The sequence below is a fragment of the Artemia franciscana genome, chromosome 2 (genome assembly GCF_032884065.1).
Source record: "Artemia franciscana chromosome 2, ASM3288406v1, whole genome shotgun sequence".
NCBI lineage: Eukaryota > Metazoa > Arthropoda > Branchiopoda > Anostraca > Artemiidae > Artemia > Artemia franciscana.
The window spans coordinates 46,417,808-46,437,038 of NC_088864.1; the positions used below are offsets into that span (position 1 = coordinate 46,417,808).

At 31.0% G+C, this 19,231-nt stretch overlaps 1 protein-coding gene across 1 annotated transcript in view; it reads right to left on the minus strand.

Annotated features, from left to right (window-relative positions):
• Positions 1-2,056: 2,056 nt before the first annotated feature.
• The window catches only part of LOC136042733 (uncharacterized), a 140,827-nt gene continuing 123,652 nt past the window's right edge, over positions 2,057-19,231 (minus strand). Inside the window, exon 2 of the mRNA XM_065727700.1 lies at positions 2,057-4,141. Coding sequence (XP_065583772.1) covers positions 2,449-4,141 — 1,693 coding nt within the window. The 3' untranslated portion in view covers positions 2,057-2,448. The remainder of the gene's footprint in view (positions 4,142-19,231) is intronic.

Here is a 19,231-nt window from a genome sequence, read left to right on the forward strand (position 1 = left end):
GAATTGATGAGGTGGAATTTAATAATTACACTCAAAGTCATCTATAACGACCAATTCAGACAGTAGGGATTGAGTAGTTGAAGCAGTAAAAGACTGGATCGAGACGTGCCGTGATTTATTGTTTGCTTCTAGAGGGCCTGACATATCAAATGCACAATGACCAACAGTATTCAGGTTTAAGGAATCGCTCGCCCACGTGAGAAACACTGAATTGTGTATGAGGAAACAGCCTCCTTGCTTGATATGCGGATCGCTACCCTGTCGATATGAAAGATGGCTTCTTTCTATCAAAATACGGTTTACGTTTATCATGCAATAATGTTGGCCGTTGTATTGAACTATTTTGTTTCTTTTCTTTGTTTCTTCCAAATCAGCTAATTATGAGCACCTTGGAGAGAAACGCAAGTTATATACAAAAAAGTTCAAATTTTCTGCCAGAGTAAACCTATGACGGTAAATAACATAAATTCACTAGTTGAACGACATATTTAGTTACCTTTCAGGGACTCGAAAATCGCTTTGTATAAATTTCGGAAGTTTTTAAGTACTCTTCAGACAAAACTCTTTATGTAAATGGGCAGTGTCCGCTTGCTTGCTTCCCCATTGGACACATATAGAAGAGGTATTAGAAATAATTAAGACAACTCCATAAGAAAGTTATTTTGTAGATAAAGCTTATTTTCAACATACCTTTCTTAGAAATCGGAAATCGCACTTATTTTTACAAAATATATATAAGTTTAAAAGATATATATTAGTTTTTAATTTTCAGATGCTATAACGTATTTATATATTTTATAAAGTGTATGAAAAGACAGCGTTTATAAAAATCAGTCGCCTCCAGTCAGTTTCGCTGAAGAAGTCTTGTCTTTGCAAAAAATGGTCAACTGGTCACAAAACAAGCAACCTTACAGAAACAATTTCATCACTTAGACCAAAATATCCCACTTTGTCTGAACCAGTCTGTCTTTGTCGCCTTTTCTTTTTTACATTTAAATACCTGCACAGCCGACCGAAATTAAAATTTATTACAACAAAAATATATTATTTTATGGAAATATTTGTATTTAATTTTAAAATTATGAGTATTCTTATTCAGTACTACAACCCTGTTTAGTTTTGTTATGTGTGGAATTTTTATTTAAGTGTTTCTTCATGCATGATTTCATCCTCCAATTCCTTACACTTTATATAATTTATATACAAAAATATATTATTTTACGGAAATATTTGTATTTAGTTTTAAAATTATGAGTATTCTTATTCAGTACTACGACCTTGTTTAGTTTTGTTATGTGTGGAATTTTTATTTAAGTGTTTCTTCATACATGATGTCATCCTCCCACTCCTTACACTTTATATAATCTATATACAAAAATATGTTATTTTATGGATATATTTGTGTTTAGTTTTACAATTATGGTATTCTTATTCAGTACTATGACCTTGTTTATTTTTGTTATGTGTGGAATTTTTATTTAAGTGTTTCTTCATACATTATTTCATCCTCCAACTCCTTACGCTTTATATAATCTATATACAAAAATACATTATTTTATGGAAATACTTGTATTTAGTTTTAGAATTATAAGTATTCTTATTCAGTACTACGACCTAGTTTAGTTTTGTTATTTGTGTAATTTTTATTTAAGTGTTTCTTCATACATGATTTCATCCTCCAACTCCTTACACTTTATATAATTTATATTTGCTGGCATTTTTTTTTTTTTTTTTTCTATTAGTAGCACCAGTAATGCACTTGGTGCAATACTGGTTGATTTTGTTTTGATTTTGTTTTGAATTTACTGGTTGATTTTGTTAGTGTTTTGAATTTATTTCTTTCTTCTACCACTAAATAATTGAATTTTCGTCACATTCACCACATACGACTTTTGATCTGCTGTATTGATTGGTGATGTCAATGAAATTTTTATGTGCTCTGTTGTTTTTTGTTTTGTTTTTTTTTTATTGATATTTTTCACCATAAAATACTTTAATAAATTATGTCTTTTATATTATACATTGATTTTAATTCCTCAAGAGAAAAAAAAGATGATTACGATATTGATATTTATTTACAACTTCAAACAGCAAGACAAACAAATAGGCCTACTGTCATTTCTCAAAACTATTCCATTTTGAATTATAAGATATTCACTTGAACTTGTCAAATTACAACCATTTTCTGCTCAATTTCCAGGTTCACTTTTCTCAGTAATTCGTAGTTTCTTACAAAAATATGGATTTTATTTAACACATTCTTGGTTTCCATACCAAACCCGTCCAAGGACTTTGGCATTTGAGACTTAATGATTCGGCATAAATTGAAGTACTTCAAGTCGAATGTATCGAAGTTTTCTGTGCTGAGAGTAGTTGTATTTTTTATTTCTGGGATTATGACATCAACTTTTTTTGAAAGGAAAGTCAAAAGAATCAGTATTCGCTTTTCTATTTAAGCAAAATCTTTAATGTATCACTACAATGAGTGTTTTCTGATTTTCCTATCAAAATATTTATTTGCCCAGTCAGAAGAGTTAGATAGAAGAGATCCCAAAATGCAGTTACAACTGTAGAAGACACTTCAAATCTCATGTTGCTTTTTAAGTGTCCAACACATCGAAGATCGCAAACAGGCCATAGTTTTTCTTGCCCTATTATTGTGTGGTAGGCCGTATGAAACCTGAAAAATATTGTCATAACCTGTACTGCGTCATCAATTAGAAAACTCATTAGCTTCTGGGGTTGATGTTTGCGCATCACGCTTGAATTCTGTTTCCTGTAAATATTTGATGGGGAAATTGAAGGCATTTTATTTTGCAAATTCTCGTGTACAGTTTTTATTTGCTGATTGCCCTCAAGATAAAACACTGTTACTGCTGAATTAGCTCTTGTAATGGCTTCTAAAACTTGGAAGGCTTGTATGGCTTGTATGTCTTCTACATTTTCAGGGCTTGATAGTGATTCCAGAACACAAACAATAACACATTCCATTTCTCGTCCTCGAAGTCTAGATGGCGATTGAATATTATCCTTAAATCTCCAGAATTTGTCATTTAATATCGGTTTAAGGCGTTGCCGTAAAGATGGTACAAATTTTTCTTCTTTTTTGTCAGTGATATTCGTTATCTCCTCAATGGTCATATTGACTGTGTCAAAATATTCCGAAATTTTTATCACAGCTATATCATCAATTCTAAATTTCCCTGTTGTAATGTAGGCTTCAACTATCGCAACAACTTTATCAACCATGTCACTATGGCTCTGTACTTGGTAAAGATCACATGGAACTCCTACCACACGAGTCCCCGATTTGTATCCATTGTATCCATTTATAATTTCAACTCTTGTTCTTAAGTCATCCCATTGTAAATACCTGTGAGTGCTTATGGAGCTCAAAACTGCATCTGTAAGATCGTGGATACTTGCTGTAAATCTAAGTGTATCTGTGAGACAAGCATATTGACAAATTTCATGGATTGCGTCATCTTTAATCTCCAATAGAGAGAATGGTCGTAACAAGGTTTGAAGGGACGGGAGAATTGTGTATGTTGTGAACCAACAGAAGTTTGAATTACTTGTCAGCTTTAGCATAGGATCATATCCACTCATACGTCTTATATGTGAAAAATCAACAGTATCGTCGAGGAAGAGTTTAAAAATCTTGTCTTTCCCTGGGATCTTTAAAATTGATTCATCACTTCGGTCAAAGTCGACAAAATATGCCGAGTAGGCAAATTTGACAAGTTTTTTCATTGAGTCATGAATTCCAATTCGTTTGTCAATGGAATTCCAAAAACTTTCACGAATTTTAATTAGCATTTCCTCGTTTTCATGGATAAGAAGAATCAGTTCATTAGAGTTTCTAGGGTTTCCATCAACCTCTTTCCAAAGTTTTAGAAAGACTTGAACCATCTTTGCAAGCAAACAGTAAGTTTTGCCAGTACCTGGAGCACCTGTGATTTGAAGGTAGTTCTGATTGCATGAAACAACTTCAATTTGTGCTGGTGTTAGAAAAACACCATCAATATCTTTCTTATTTTTTATGTATTCTTGATCTAGCTCTTTTCTAGCTTTAATGCTGTCATGATGAACAAGTTTGTTGGGTTCTATATATGATTCACTCGCGTAAGTTCCATAAAACCTAGAAAGAAATAAAAAGATACGTATTGCTTGAAAAGAAGTACAAATTCAGTATTTATCCTGCCATGACTACGCCTAACCCAACTTCAACTACTGCTTTTACCCCAGTGCTTCCTACTGTGGCTGTGACTGTGACTACGAATAATGTTCCTAATGGGGTTCTCAGACATGTTAAGCATTTTCAAAGATTTTTTTTTTAAATAGTGGGCTCCTCGGAGATAATTTGGATAATTTCAATTTTAAATTTAAAAGATAATTTTCAATTTTACAAAGGATCATTCCGAGGCAAATATTTCTTACGAGACTTTGACCAGGTAAATTTGAACTTGATTGCAGGACGTTTACTATACCTGTTTGGAAGAACCAACCCCATAGTTTCTGGACTTATAGAACTGTACAGCATTATATTATACGTTTCACTGTGTTACTTGAGGATTTGCATTGGGATTAAAAGTACACTTGAAGTTTGTACAAAATTCAAATCAAATGTACTAGCAAAGGAAACTTTTTGTTATTTATTTTAAGTTTCACAGAGGCAACCTTTCGAAATAATAATTAGGAAGTTTAGTTTGATTGTCCTTGCTATGAATCCAAAAAAAGTTTATTTTTTGAACCGAAGTATTTTTCAAACCCCCTTCACCTTGATTGGCAGTATCGGATTTCCAGTTCTAATTCCTGCTGTCTAATATTGTTTTTTTTTAATGAATTTATATCACTATGCTGTTAATCCCTGAGAATATACAGAATTCTTTGAACATTAACTGCTTAAATGTTTAACATTTTTTAACAGTTTTGAAAACAAAAGTAAATCCAGAACCCAAAACTGTTTGAATTTTTTTTCCCATGTTTCATGAGGGTTCCCGTCATTTTCTGGGGAAATATCGCAATATCTCGAAATATTCTTCATCAGGGAAATTTGAAATCTTAACCACGACTTGCAGCACTACTATTTCTTTAATGGACTTCACAACGACTACTACTACTAGAATACATTTTATGAACTGTAGCTTTGTAAAAGCTATGCAGTAACAAAAGATTTTCCTATATCTCTCTAGAAGTGATCGTACCGAAGCAGTGGTTGAAGAGTGTTGAGAGAGGGCTTATTTGAAAGGAAATCACCTTATATTGTATTTCTTGTAAGTACAGAAGATAATATTAAAATAGAATGCATCTTTTGACACAAACTTCATCTTCGTATACAAAACTAGCTGTTGGGGTGGTGCTTCGCGCCCCTTCCAAGCCCCCTCCCCGCGCGCGTAAGTCGTTACATGCCTTATTAGTTACGCGCCATTGTAGTTATGTCCCTGTGTGCCACCTATGAATATAGACAGATTTATATATGTGTTTTGAACTACGTAAAACTTGCGAATATACAACATTCTTGGCTTTCCCATTGTCTGTGCATATACAAAGCCTTATGTACTTATAATGACGTCATATGCAAACGCTCTTTTTACAAAAAAACAAACATGCATACACACAACTCGTTTTTATTTAGATAGATAGATAGATAGATGCAATACAAATTAACTGCGTAAAACTTGCGAATATACAACATTCTTCGCTGTCCAATTGTCGCTGCATATAAATAGATTGTCAGGTTTACCGACCCTCGAACATGCAACGTACAATTGTCCATTGGAAAAACAACCAGTATTAAGATTTATACCACATTTTTCCAATGATTGATCTTGAGCTTTGTTGATGGTGATTGCAAATGCTAATCGAATTGGGAATCGCAATCTTTTAAATTGAAAAGGCAGATCCGTTGGAATCATGGGATGGCAAGGAATAAGAACAGCCTCACCCTCAAAAGGCCCTGTCAAGATTGTGGCCTCTATTACGTTTTCCATTGTTTTTTTTTACGGCAAGTCGCGTGCCATTGCAAAGCTTTGGTGGGTTGATATTTCTTAACAGTATTATTGGTACGCCTAATTCTAGTTGTAGCACGTGTGGTGGAAACCCTGAAAGATCCACGGAATTTAAAAATTCAGATGGATAATTAACCGCTTCATTTGGTTCCAAAACTGTGTCGACTGACTTGTAAAGGACTGCCTGGTCTCGAATCTTGGTCGAAACAATATTGTTGATTTCGTGGACGTCTATATTTTTGGGTGCAAGAATCGGTTTTTCACTTAGCCATTTATTATTTTTATAATTGTTTAGAATATTCGGAAATACTTTTTCCATCAATTCATTTTTGGACATCACTAAATTACAGAATTCAGCAGGTAGTTGTATACGTCCTAAAATTGAGTCTACTGGGAGCTTTCCGTTTCCAATTGCCAGCAATCGATCTGAACATGTTTGACCAGTGTCATCGTTTTGCAATCGGACACGCATATTTGTAGTTAATTTTAATGTCTTTACGTGTGCCCATAAATTAGAATTTTTCAGGCAAGCATTCATTTCGTGTGCAGGGGTTGATCTAGGTATTATAGGCAATATTTGCCTGAAATCTCCCGCAAGCAATATTAATGTGCTGCCAAAGGGTTTCGAATTCCCTCGCAAATCTTTCAAAGATTGATCCAGAGCCTCGAGCGATTTTTTGTGTGCCATTGTGCACTCGTCCCAAATAATAAGTTTGCATTGCTGCAATACTTTACTCATCACAGATGATTTGGAAATATTGCACGTGGGAGTTTCTGTAGAATGCAAATTCAGAGGCAATTTCAAAGCGGAATGAGCAGTTCTTCCACCAAGCAGCAACGTTGCGGCTATTCCAGACGCTATATTGCCAACGCTATATCATTTTTTGATCGAATTGATGCCAGAATCAGTTTTATCACAAACGTTTTACCAGTACCTCCTGGCGCATCCAAAAAGAAAATTTCTCCAACGTTGTTATCGACACAATGCATTATCGTATCATAAATGTCTTTTTGCTCCGACATTAACTTAGAAATGTTATTTTGTACATACGACAATAGATCACTCGTGCTGTAACTTTGTTCACGATCCAATTCTACACATGTCGAAACAGCAGCGGTACGATTAGGTGAAGGCATTCCCAAATCCTGAAGAGGTTTGTTTGCCATACATACGCACAAATCTTCAATAATAACTAAAGTGTAGTTATAAATTTCTGATGTAAAATCAAAAGTCATATCTGACGTCTCTAACCGTTTTTGACGGAGTATATCTTCGGACTTTTTCGATTTTTATTTTTCCCATAACTCTGTAGGAGCTGAAGGAGAGCAAGTTGTTAGTATGATTCCAAACAATGCACGAATTTGACTTGGAGTTGACGTTTCGCACGCGTCATTGATGCAGTTATCCCAGTTTTGGTCATCTATCTATCTATATATATAAAAATAAGTTGTCTCTGTGTGTGTGTGAGTAACGTCATATTTGTGTGTCGACTGACGTCATGTTTGTCTACTGAGATATAAATGAAAACTGAAAAAGAAAAAAACTAAAAAAAGGAAAAAACTGAAAAATAAAGGAGAAAAATAAAACTAAAAAAATAAAAATAAAAAATAGAAAAAAAACTAAAGAAGGTAAAAATTACAAAAAAAAAACTAAAAAGAAAAAAGAAAAAAACTAAAAAAGCTAAAAAAAAGGTAAAACCAAAAAAAACCTAAAAAGAAAAAAAGGAAAAAAACAAAAAATTTATTTCATCATATACCAATTCAAAAACGAATGTATATACAGACCGGGACACCGGGATACAAATGACGACCGGGACACCGGGAATATGACTGACGAAATTACAGACTGGGACACCTGACACAAATGACGACCGGGACACAGGGGATATAAATGACGATGGGGACACAGGGAATGTTCGATTAGCAATCACCATCAACAAAACTCAAGGGCAATCATTAGAATAATGAGGTATAGATCTGAATACGGATTGTTTTTCTCATGGACAATTATATGTTGCATGTTCAAGAGTCGGTAAACCTGACAATCTATTTATATATACAGACAATGGGACAGCGAAGAATGTTGTATATTCGCAAGTTTTACGTAGTTAAAAACATATATATATATATATATATACTAGCTGTTGGGGTGGTGCTTCGCGCCACCCCAACACCTAGTTGGTGGGAGCGCTTCGCGCCCCCCCCCCCCAAGCCCCCCCGCGCGCGTAAGTCGTTACGCGCCATATTAGTTACGCGCCATTGTAGTTGTGTCCCTATGTCCCACCTGTGAATATATATATATATATATATATATATATATATATATATATATATATATATATATATATATATATATATATATATATATATATATATATATATATATATCTATATATATAAAAATAAGTTGTCTGTGTGTGGATCTGTGTGTGGATCAGGTGACGTCATGTTTGTCCGCATATGACGTCTGAATTATTTCACACTAATACAAAAGAAGAAAAAAACTAAAAAAGGTAAAAACTACAAAAAAAAACTAAAAAGAAAAAAAAAACTAAAAAAGCTAAAAAACTAAAAAAAACTAAAAAAAGGTAAAAATCTAATAACTAAAAAAAAACTGAAAAAAATAAAAAAAGGCAAAAACTACATAAAAAATAAAAACAAAAAAAAACTAAAAACTAAAAAGAAAAAACTAAAAAAAAGGAAAAAACTGAAAAATAAGAGAAAAAGAAAACTAAAAAAATATTAATAAATATAAAAAATATAAATATAAATCTATATATATATAAATAAGTTGTCTGTGGATGGATGGATGGATGGATGTGTGGATGGATGTGTCAGGTGACGTCACCTGAAAAAACTGGATCAGGTGACGTCAAAACTGAAAAAACTAAAAAAAGGCAAAAACTACAAAAAAAACTAAAAACTAATAAAAAAAATAAAAAAGCTAAAAAACTAAAAAAACTAAAAAAAGGTAAAAAACTAAAAAAAATAAAAAATAAAAAAAACTAAAAAAAAGGAAAAAACTGAAAAATAAGCTAAAATAAAGGTAAAAACCAATAAAAAACTAAAAAAAAAAGGAAAAAAACTAATAAATGACGACACTCAAAGAGAAAAAAAGGCAAAAAACTACAAAAAAAACTAAAAACTAATAAAAAAAAATAAAAAAGCTAAAAAACTAAAAAAACTAAAAAAAGGCAAAAACTACAAAAAAAACTAAAAACTAATAAAAAAGCTAAAAAACTAAAAAAACTAAAAAAAAAGGCAAAAACTACAAAAAAACTAAAAACTAATAAAAAAAATAAAAAAGCTAAAAAACTAAAAAAAACTAAAAAAACTAAAAAAAGGTAAAAAACTAAAAAAACTAAAAACTAAAAAAAACTAAAAAAGGTAAAAACTAAAAGAACTAAAAAAGAAAAAAATAAATGACGACACTCAAAGAGAAAGCGACCAGGACAAAAGGAATGTTCGATTAGCAATCAACAAAGCACCGGGACACAGGGAGTATAAATGACGACCCGGGGGAAACAGGGGGATATAAATGACGACCGGGACAAAAAAACTAAAAAGAAAAAAAAACTAAAAACTAATAAAAAAACTAAAAAATCTAAAAATCTAAATAAGCTAAAAAAGAAAAAAAAAGGAAAAAAATAAAGGAGAAAAACAAAACTAAAAAACGAATGTATATACAGACCGGGACACCGGGATACAAATGACGACCGGGACCCGGGACACAGGGAATATAAATGACGACCGGGACACAGGGACACAACTACAACGGGGACACCGGGGGAAACAGGGGGATATAAATGACGACCGGGACAAAAAAACTAAAAAGAAAAAAAAACTAAAAACTAATAAAAAAACTAAAAAATCTAAAAATCTAAATAAGCTAAAAAAGAAAAAAAAAGGAAAAAAATAAAGGAGAAAAACAAAACTAAAAAACGAATGTATATACAGACCGGGACACCGGGATACAAATGACGACCGGGACCCGGGACACAGGGAATATAAATGACGACCGGGACACAGGGACACAACTACAACGGGGACACCGGGGGAAACAGGGGGATGTAAATGACGACCGGGACACCGGGACAGGGAATGGTCGATTAGCAATCACCATCAACAAAGCTCAAGGGCAATCATTAGAATCATGAGGTATAGATCTGAATACAGATTGTTTTCCCATGGACCATTATATGTTGCATGTTCAAGAGTCGGTAAACCTGACAATCTATTTATATGCAAAGACAATGGGACAGCAAAGAATGTTGTATATTCGCAAGTTTTACGTAGTTAAAACCATATATATATATCTATCTATATTCACAGGTGGGACATAGGGACACAACTACAATGGCGCGTAACTATTATGGCGCGTAACGACTTACGCGCGCGGGGGGGCTTGGGGGGGGGCGCGAAGCGCCCCCACCAACTAGGTGTTGGGGTGGCGCGAAGCGCCACCCCAACAGCTAGTATAATATAAATTAGCAATCAACAAAGCACCGAGACACAAATGACGACCGGGACACAGGGAGTATAAATGACGACCAGGACATAAGTAAAAAAAAAACTAAAAAAACTAAAAAAATGGTAAAAACTACAAAAAAAACTAAAAACTAATAAAAAACTAAAAAATCTAAAAATCTAAATAAACTAAAAAAGAAAAAAAAGAAAAAAGGAAAAAAATAAAGGAGAAAAACAAAACTAAAAAACGAATGTATATACAGACCGGGACACCGGGATACAAATGACAACCGGGACACAGGGAATATAAATGACGACTGGGACACAGGGACACAACTACAATGGGGACGCCGGGGGGCACAGGGGGATATAAATGACGACCGGGACACCGGGACACAAGGAATATAAATGACGCCCGGGACACTCAAAGAGAAATCACAGACTGGAACACCGGGACACAAATGACGACCGGGACACAGGGAATATAAATGACGACCGGGACACAGGGACATAACTACAAAGGGGACGCCGGGGTGCACAAGGGGATATATAAATGACGATGGCGACTCAGGGAATGGTCGATTAGCAATCACCATCAATAAAGCTCAAGAGCAATCATTAGAATCATTAGAATCAAAGAATGGGACAGCAACAAATGACAAATGACAATGGCGCGTAACTAATATGGCGCGTAACGACTTACGCGCGCGGGGGGGCTTGGGGGGCGCGAAGCGCCCCACCAACTAGGTATTTATAAACTAGCGTAACTAATATGGCGCGTAACGACTTACGCGCGCGGGGGGGCTTGGGGGGCGCAAAGCGCCCACCAGCTAGTATTTATATATATATTTATATATATATATATATATATATATATATATATATATATATATATATATATATATATATATATATATATATATATAAAAATAAGTTGTCTGTGTGTGGATCTGTGGATCTGTGGATCAGGTGACGTCATGTTTGTCCGCATATGACGTCTGAATTATTTCACACTAATACAAAATAAGAAAAAAAACTAAAAAAGGTAAAAACTACAAAAAAACTAAAAAGAAAAAAAAAAACTAAAAAAGCTAAAAAACTAAAAAAAACTAAAAAAGGTAAAAAACTAAAAACTAAAAAAAACTGAAAAAACTAAAAAAGGCAAAACTACAAAAAAAACTAAAAACTAATAAAAAAACTAAAAAATCTAAAAAACTAAAAAAACTAAAAAAACTAAAAAAAGGTAAAAAACTAAAAAAAAAACTAAAAACTAAAAAAGAAAAAAACTAAAAAAAGGAAAAGACTGAAAAATAAAAGAGAAAAAGAAAACTAAAAAAATATGAACAAAAATACAAAAAAATAAAAAAGATAAAAACTACAAAAAAACTAAAAAGAAAAAACGAAAAAAAACTAAAAAAGCTAAAAAAATAAAAGAAGCAAAAATCTAAAGAAGGTAAAAACTACAAAAAAAGAAAACAAAATAAAAAAATCTAAAAAAGCTTAAAAACTAAAAAAAACTAAAAAAAGATAAAAAACTAAAAAAAAACTAAAAAAAGGAAAAAATCATAAAATAAACTAAAAACTAATAAAAAAAAATGAAAAAAGCTAAAAAACTAAAAAAACTAAAAAAACTAAAAAAGGTAAAAACTAAAAGAACTAAAAAAGAAAAAAACTAAAAAAAGGAAAAAACTGAAAAATAAAGGAGAAAAAGAAAACTAAAAATATATAAATAAAAATAAAAAAACTAAAAAGATAAAAACTTAAAAAAAAACTAAAAAGAAAAAAACTAAAAAACCTAAAAAAAGGTAAAAACCAATAAAAAAAAACTAAAAACAAAAAAAGGGAAAAACATTAAAAATTTATTTCATCATAAGTTTTCAACTGACGAAATTACAGACCGGGACATCGGGACACAAATGACGACCGGGACACCGGCACATAGGGAATATGAATGACGACACTCAAAGAGAAAAAGACCGGGACAAAAGGAATGTTCGATTAGCAATCAACAAAGCACCGGGACACAAATGACGACCGGGACACAGGGAGTATAAATGACGACCAGGATATAAGTAAAAAAAACTAAAAAAACTAAAAAAAAGGTAAAAACTACAAAAAAACTAAAAAGAAAAAAAAATAAAAACTAATAAAAAAACTAAAAAATCTAAAAATCTAAATAAACTAAAAAAGAAAAAAAATAAAAAAGGAAAAAAATAAAGGAGAAAAACAAAACTAAAAAACGAATGTATATACAGATCGGGACACCGGGATACAAATGACGACCGGGACACAGGGAATATAAATGACGACCGGGACACAGGGACACAACTACAACGCGGACGCCGGGGGGCACAGGGGGATATAAATGACGACCGAGACACCGGGACACATGGAATATAAATGACGCCCGGGACACTCAAAGAGAAATCACAGACTGGGACACCGGGACACAAATGACGACCTGGACACAGGGACAAAACTACAAAGGGGATGCCGGGGGGCACAAGGGGATATATAAATGACGATGGCGACACAGGGAATGGTAGGTTAGCAATCACCATCAACAAAGCTCAAGGGCAATCATTAGAATCATGAGGTATAGATCTGAATACGGATTGTTTTCCCATGGACCATTATATGTTGCATTTTCAAGAGTCGGTAAACATCTATTTATATGCGCAGACAATGGGACAGCAAAGAATGTTGTATATTCGCAAGTTTTACGTAGTTAAAAACATATATATATATATATCTATATTCACAGGTGTGACATAGGGACACAACTACAATGGCGCGTAACTAGTATGGCGCGTAACGACTTACGCGCGCGGGGGGGCTTGGGGGGGCCCCCATATATATATATATATATATATATATATATATATATATATATATATATATATATATATATATATATATATATATTTTTATATATATATATATATATATATATATATATATATATATATATATATATATATATATATATATATATATATATATATATATATATATATATATATATATATATATATATATATATATATATATATATATATATATATATATATAAAAATAAGTTGTTTGTCTGTCTGTCGACTGACGTCATTAGGATTGAGCTGTATGTCGTCATGAAGTTAGTTGTCGTCATGTTTGTTATGACGATGACGTCATTAAAAGTATTTAAGAAAATCGTTCAAAGACAAATTTTTAATCATGTTGTCATGAAGTTAGTTGTCGTCATGTTTGTTATGACGATGACGTCATTAAAAGTATTTAAGAAAATCGTTCAAAGAAAAATTTTTAATTGTAAGAAGATCGTGGACGGAAAAATATTTAATCGTAAAATGACTGAAGAACCTACAAGGGCAACAGACACACAACTTTTGAATTACGTCATGTCATCATGTCGTCATGTCGTAATGAAGTTAGTTGTCGTCATGTTCGTTATGACGATGAGGTCATTAAAAGTATTTAGAAAATCGTTCTTAGACAAATTCTAATTGTAAGAAGATCGTGGACGGAAAAAATATTTAATTGTGAAATGACTGAAGAGCCTACAATGGCAACAGACACACAATATTTATATATATATATATATATATATATATATATATATATATATATATATATATATATATATATATGTATATATATATATATATATATATATATATATATATATATATATATATATATATATATATATATATATATATATATATATATATATATATATATATATATATATATATATATATATATATATATATATATATATATATATAAATAAGTTGTCTGTGTGTGGATCTGTGGATCAGGTGACGTCATGTTTGTCCGCATATGACGTCTGAATTATTTCACACTAATACAAAATAAGAAAAAAAACTAAAAAAGGTAAAAACTACAAAAAAACTAAAAAGAAAAAAAAAAACTAAAAAAGCTAAAAAACTAAAAAAACTAAAAAAAGGTAAAAAACTAAAAACTAAAAAAAACTGAAAAAACTAAAAAAAGGGAAAAACTACAAAAAAAAACTAAAAACTAATAAAAAAAACTAAAAAATCTAAAAAACTAAAAAAACTAAAAAAACTAAAAAAGGTAAAAAACTAAAAAAAAAATAAAAACTAAAAAAGAAAAAAACTAAAAAAAGGAAAAGACTGAAAAATAAAAGAGAAAAAGAAAACTAAAAAAATATGAACAAAAATACAAAAAAATAAAAAAGATAAAAACTACAAAAAAACTAAAAAGAAAAAACGAAAAAAACTAAAAAAGCTAAAAAAATAAAAGAAGCAAAAATCTAAAGAAGGTAAAAACTACAAAAAAAAAAGAAAACAAAATAAAAAAATCCAAAAAAGCTTAAAAACTAAAAAAAAACTAAAAAAAGATAAAAAACTAAAAAAAAAACTAAAAAAAGGAAAAAATCATAAAATAAACTAAAAACTAATAAAAAAAAAATGAAAAAAGCTAAAAAACTAAAAAAACTAAAAAAACTAAAAAAGGTAAAAACTAAAAGAACTAAAAAAGAAAAAAACTAAAAAAAGGAAAAAACTGAAAAATAAAGGAGAAAAAGAAAACTAAAAATATATAAATAAAAATAAAAAAACTAAAAAGATAAAAACTTAAAAAAAAACTAAAAAGAAAAAAGAAAAAAACTAAAAAACCTAAAAAAAGGTAAAAACCAATAAAAAAAACTAAAAACAAAAAAAGGGAAAAACATTAAAAATTTATTTCATCATAAGTTTTCAACTGACGAAATTACAGACCGGGACATCGGGACACAAATGACGACCGGGACACCGGCACATAGGGAATATGAATGACGACACTCAAAGAGAAAAAGACCGGGACAAAAGGAATGTTCGATTAGCAATCAACAAAGCACCGGGACACAAATGACGACCGGGACACAGGGAGTATAAATGACGACAGGATATAAGTAAAAAAAAACTAAAAAAACTAAAAAAAAGGTAAAAACTACAAAAAAACTAAAAAGAAAAAAAAAATAAAAACTAATAAAAAAACTAAAAAATCTAAAAATCTAAATAAACTAAAAAAGAAAAAAAAGAAAAAAGGAAAAAAATAAAGGAGAAAAACAAAACTAAAAACGAATGTATATACAGATCGGGACACCGGGATACAAATGACGACCGGGACACAGGGAATATAAATGACGACCGGGACACAGGGACACAACTACAACGCGGACGCCGGGGGGCACAGGGGGATATAAATGACGACCGAGACACCGGGACACATGGAATATAAATGACGCCCGGGACACTCAAAGAGAAATCACAGACTGGGACACCGGGACACAAATGACGACCTGGACACAGGGACAAAACTACAAAGGGGATGCCGGGGGGCACAAGGGGATATATAAATGACGATGGCGACACAGGGAATGGTAGATTAGCAATCACCATCAACAAAGCTCAAGGGCAATCATTAGAATCATGAGGTATAGATCTGAATACGGATTGTTTTCCCATGGACCATTATATGTTGCATTTTCAAGAGTCGGTAAACAATCTATTTATATGCACAGACAATGGGACAGCAAAGAATGTTGTATATTCGCAAGTTTTACGTAGTTAAAAACATATATATATACTAGCTGTTGGGGTGGCGCTTCGCGCCACCCCAACACCTAGTTGGTGGGGGCGCTTCGCGCCCCCCCCAAGCCCCCCCGCGCGCGTAAGTCGTTACGCGCCATAATAGTTACGCGCCATTGTAGTTGTGTCCCTATGTCCCACCTGTGAATATAGATATATATATATATATATATGGTTTTAACTACGTAAAACTTGCGAATATACAACATTCTTTGCTGTCCCATTGTCTTTGCATATAAATAGATTGTCAGGTTATCCCCCTGTTTCCCCCGGTGTCCCCGTTGTAGTTGTGTCCCTGTGTCCCGGTCGTCATTTATATTCCCTGTGTCCCGGGTCCCGGTCATCATTTGTATCCCGGTGTCCCGGTCTGTATATACATTCGTTTTTTAGTTTTGTTTTTCTCCTTTATTTTTTTCCTTTTTTTTTCTTTTTTAGCTTATTTAGATTTTTAGATTTTTTAGTTTTTTTTATTAGTTTTTAGTTTTTATTTCTTTTTAGTTTTTTTGTCCCGGTCGTCATTTATATCCCCCTGTTTCCCCCGGTGTCCCCGTTGTAGTTGTGTCCCTGTGTCCCGGTCGTTATTTATATTCCCTGTGTCCCGGTCGTCATTTGTATCCCGGTGTACCGGTCTGTATATACATTCGTTTTTTAGTTTTGTTTTTCTCCTTTATTTTTTTCCTTTTTTTTTCTTTTTTAGTTTATTTAGATTTTTAGATTTTTTAGTTTTTTTATTAGTTTTTAGTTTTTTTTTCTTTTTAGTTTTTTTGTAGTTTTTACCTTCTTTTTAGTTTTGTTAATTTTTTTTTTTACTTGTGTCCTGGTCGTCATTTATACTCCCTGTGTCCCGGTGCTTTGTTGATTGCTAATCGAACATTCCTTTTGTCCTGGTCGCTTTCTCTTTGAGTGTCGTCATTTATTTTTTTTCTTTTTTAGTTCTTTTAGTTTTTACCTTTTTTAGTTTTTTTTTAGTTTTTAGTTTTTTAGTTTTTTACCTTTTTTTAGTTTTTTTAGTTTTTTAGCTTTTTTATTTTTTTTATTAGTTTTTAGTTTTTTTGTAGTTTTTGCCTTTTTTTTTAGTTTTTTGTCCTGGTCGCTTTCTCTTTGAGTGTCGTCATTTATTAGTTTTTTCCTTTTTTTTTTTAGTTTTTTATTGGTTTTTACCTTTATTTTAGCTTATTTTTCAGTTTTTTCCTTTTTTTTAGTTTTTTTTATTTTTTATTTTTTTTAGTTTTTTACCTTTTTTTAGTTTTTTTAGTTTTTTTAGTTTTTTAGCTTTTTTACTTTTTTTATTAGTTTTTAGTTTTTTTTTTGTAGTTTTTGCCTTTTTTTAGTTTTTTCAGTTTTGACGTCACCTAATCCAGTTTTTTCAGGTGACGTCACCTGACACATCCATCCACACATCCATCCATCCATCCATCCACAGACAACTTATTTTTATATATATAGATATATATCTATATTCACAGGTGTGACATAGGGACACAACTACAATGGCGCGTAACTAGTATGGCGCGTAACGACTTACGCGCGCGGGGGGGGGCCCCCATATATATATATATATATATATATATATATATATATATATATATTTATATATATATATATATATATATATATATATATATATATATATATATATATATATATAAAAATAAGTTGTTTGTCTGTCTGTCGACTGACGTCATTAGGATTGAGCTGTATGTCGTCATGAAGTTAGTTGTCGTCATGTTTGTTATGACGATGACGTCATTAAAAGTATTTAAGAAAATCGTTCAAAGACAAATTTTTAATCATGTTGTCATGAAGTTAGTTGTCGTCATGTTTTTTATGACCATGACGTCATTAAAAGTATTTAAGAAAATCGTTCAAAGAAAAATTTTAATTGTAAGAAGATCGTGGACGGAAAAATATTTAATCGTAAAATGACTGAAGAACCTACAAGGGCAACAGACACACAACTTTTGAATTACGTCATGTCATCATGTCGTCATGTCGTAATGAAGTTAGTTGTCGTCATGTTCGTTATGACGATGAGGTCATTAAAAGTATTTAGAAAATCGTTCTTAGACAAATTCTTAATTGTAAGAAGATCGTGGACGGAAAAAATATTTAATTGTGAAATGACTGAAGAGCCTACAATGGCAACAGACACACAATATTATATATATATATATATATATATATATATATATATATATATATATATATATATATATATATATATATATATATATATATATATATATAAAAATAAGTTGTCTGTGTGTGGATCTGTGGATCAGGTGACGTCATGTTTGTCCGCATATGACGTCTGAATTATTTCACACCAATACAAAATAAGAAAAAAAACTAAAAAAGGTAAAAACTCCAAAAAATCTAAAAAGAAAAAAAAACTAAAAAAGCTAAAAAACTAAAAAACTAAAAAAAGGTAAAAAACTAAAACTAAAAAAACTGAAAAAACTAAAAAAAGGGAAAAACTACAAAAAAAACTAAAAACTAATAAAAAAACTAAAAAATCTAAAAAACTAAAAAAACTAAAAAAACTAAAAAAAGGTAAAAAACTAAAAAAAAAAACTAAAAACTAAAAAGAAAAAAACTAAAAAAAGGAAAAGACTGAAAAATAAAAGAGAAAAAGAAAACTAAAAAAATATGAACAAAAATACAAAAAAATAAAAAAGATAAAAACTACAAAAAAACTAAAAAGAAAAAACGAAAAAAAAACTAAAAAAGCTAAAAAAATAAAAGAAGCAAAAATCTAAAGAAGGTAAAAACTACAAAAAAAAAAGAAAACAAAATAAAAAAATCTAAAAAAGCTTAAAAACTAAAAAAAAAAACTAAAAAAAGATAAAAACTAAAAAAAAACTAAAAAAAGGAAAAAACCATAAAATAAACTAAAAACTAATAAAAAAAATAAAAAAAGCTAAAAAACTAAAAAAACTAAAAAAAACTAAAAAAGGTAAAAACTAAAAGAACTAAAAAAGAAAAAAAACTAAAAAAAGGAAAAAACTGAAAAATAAAGGAGAAAAAGAAAACTAAAAAAATATAAATAAAAATAAAAAACTAAAAAGATAAAAACTTCAAAAAAAACTAAAAAGAAAAAAGAAAAAAACTAAAAAACCTAAAAAAAGGTAAAAACCA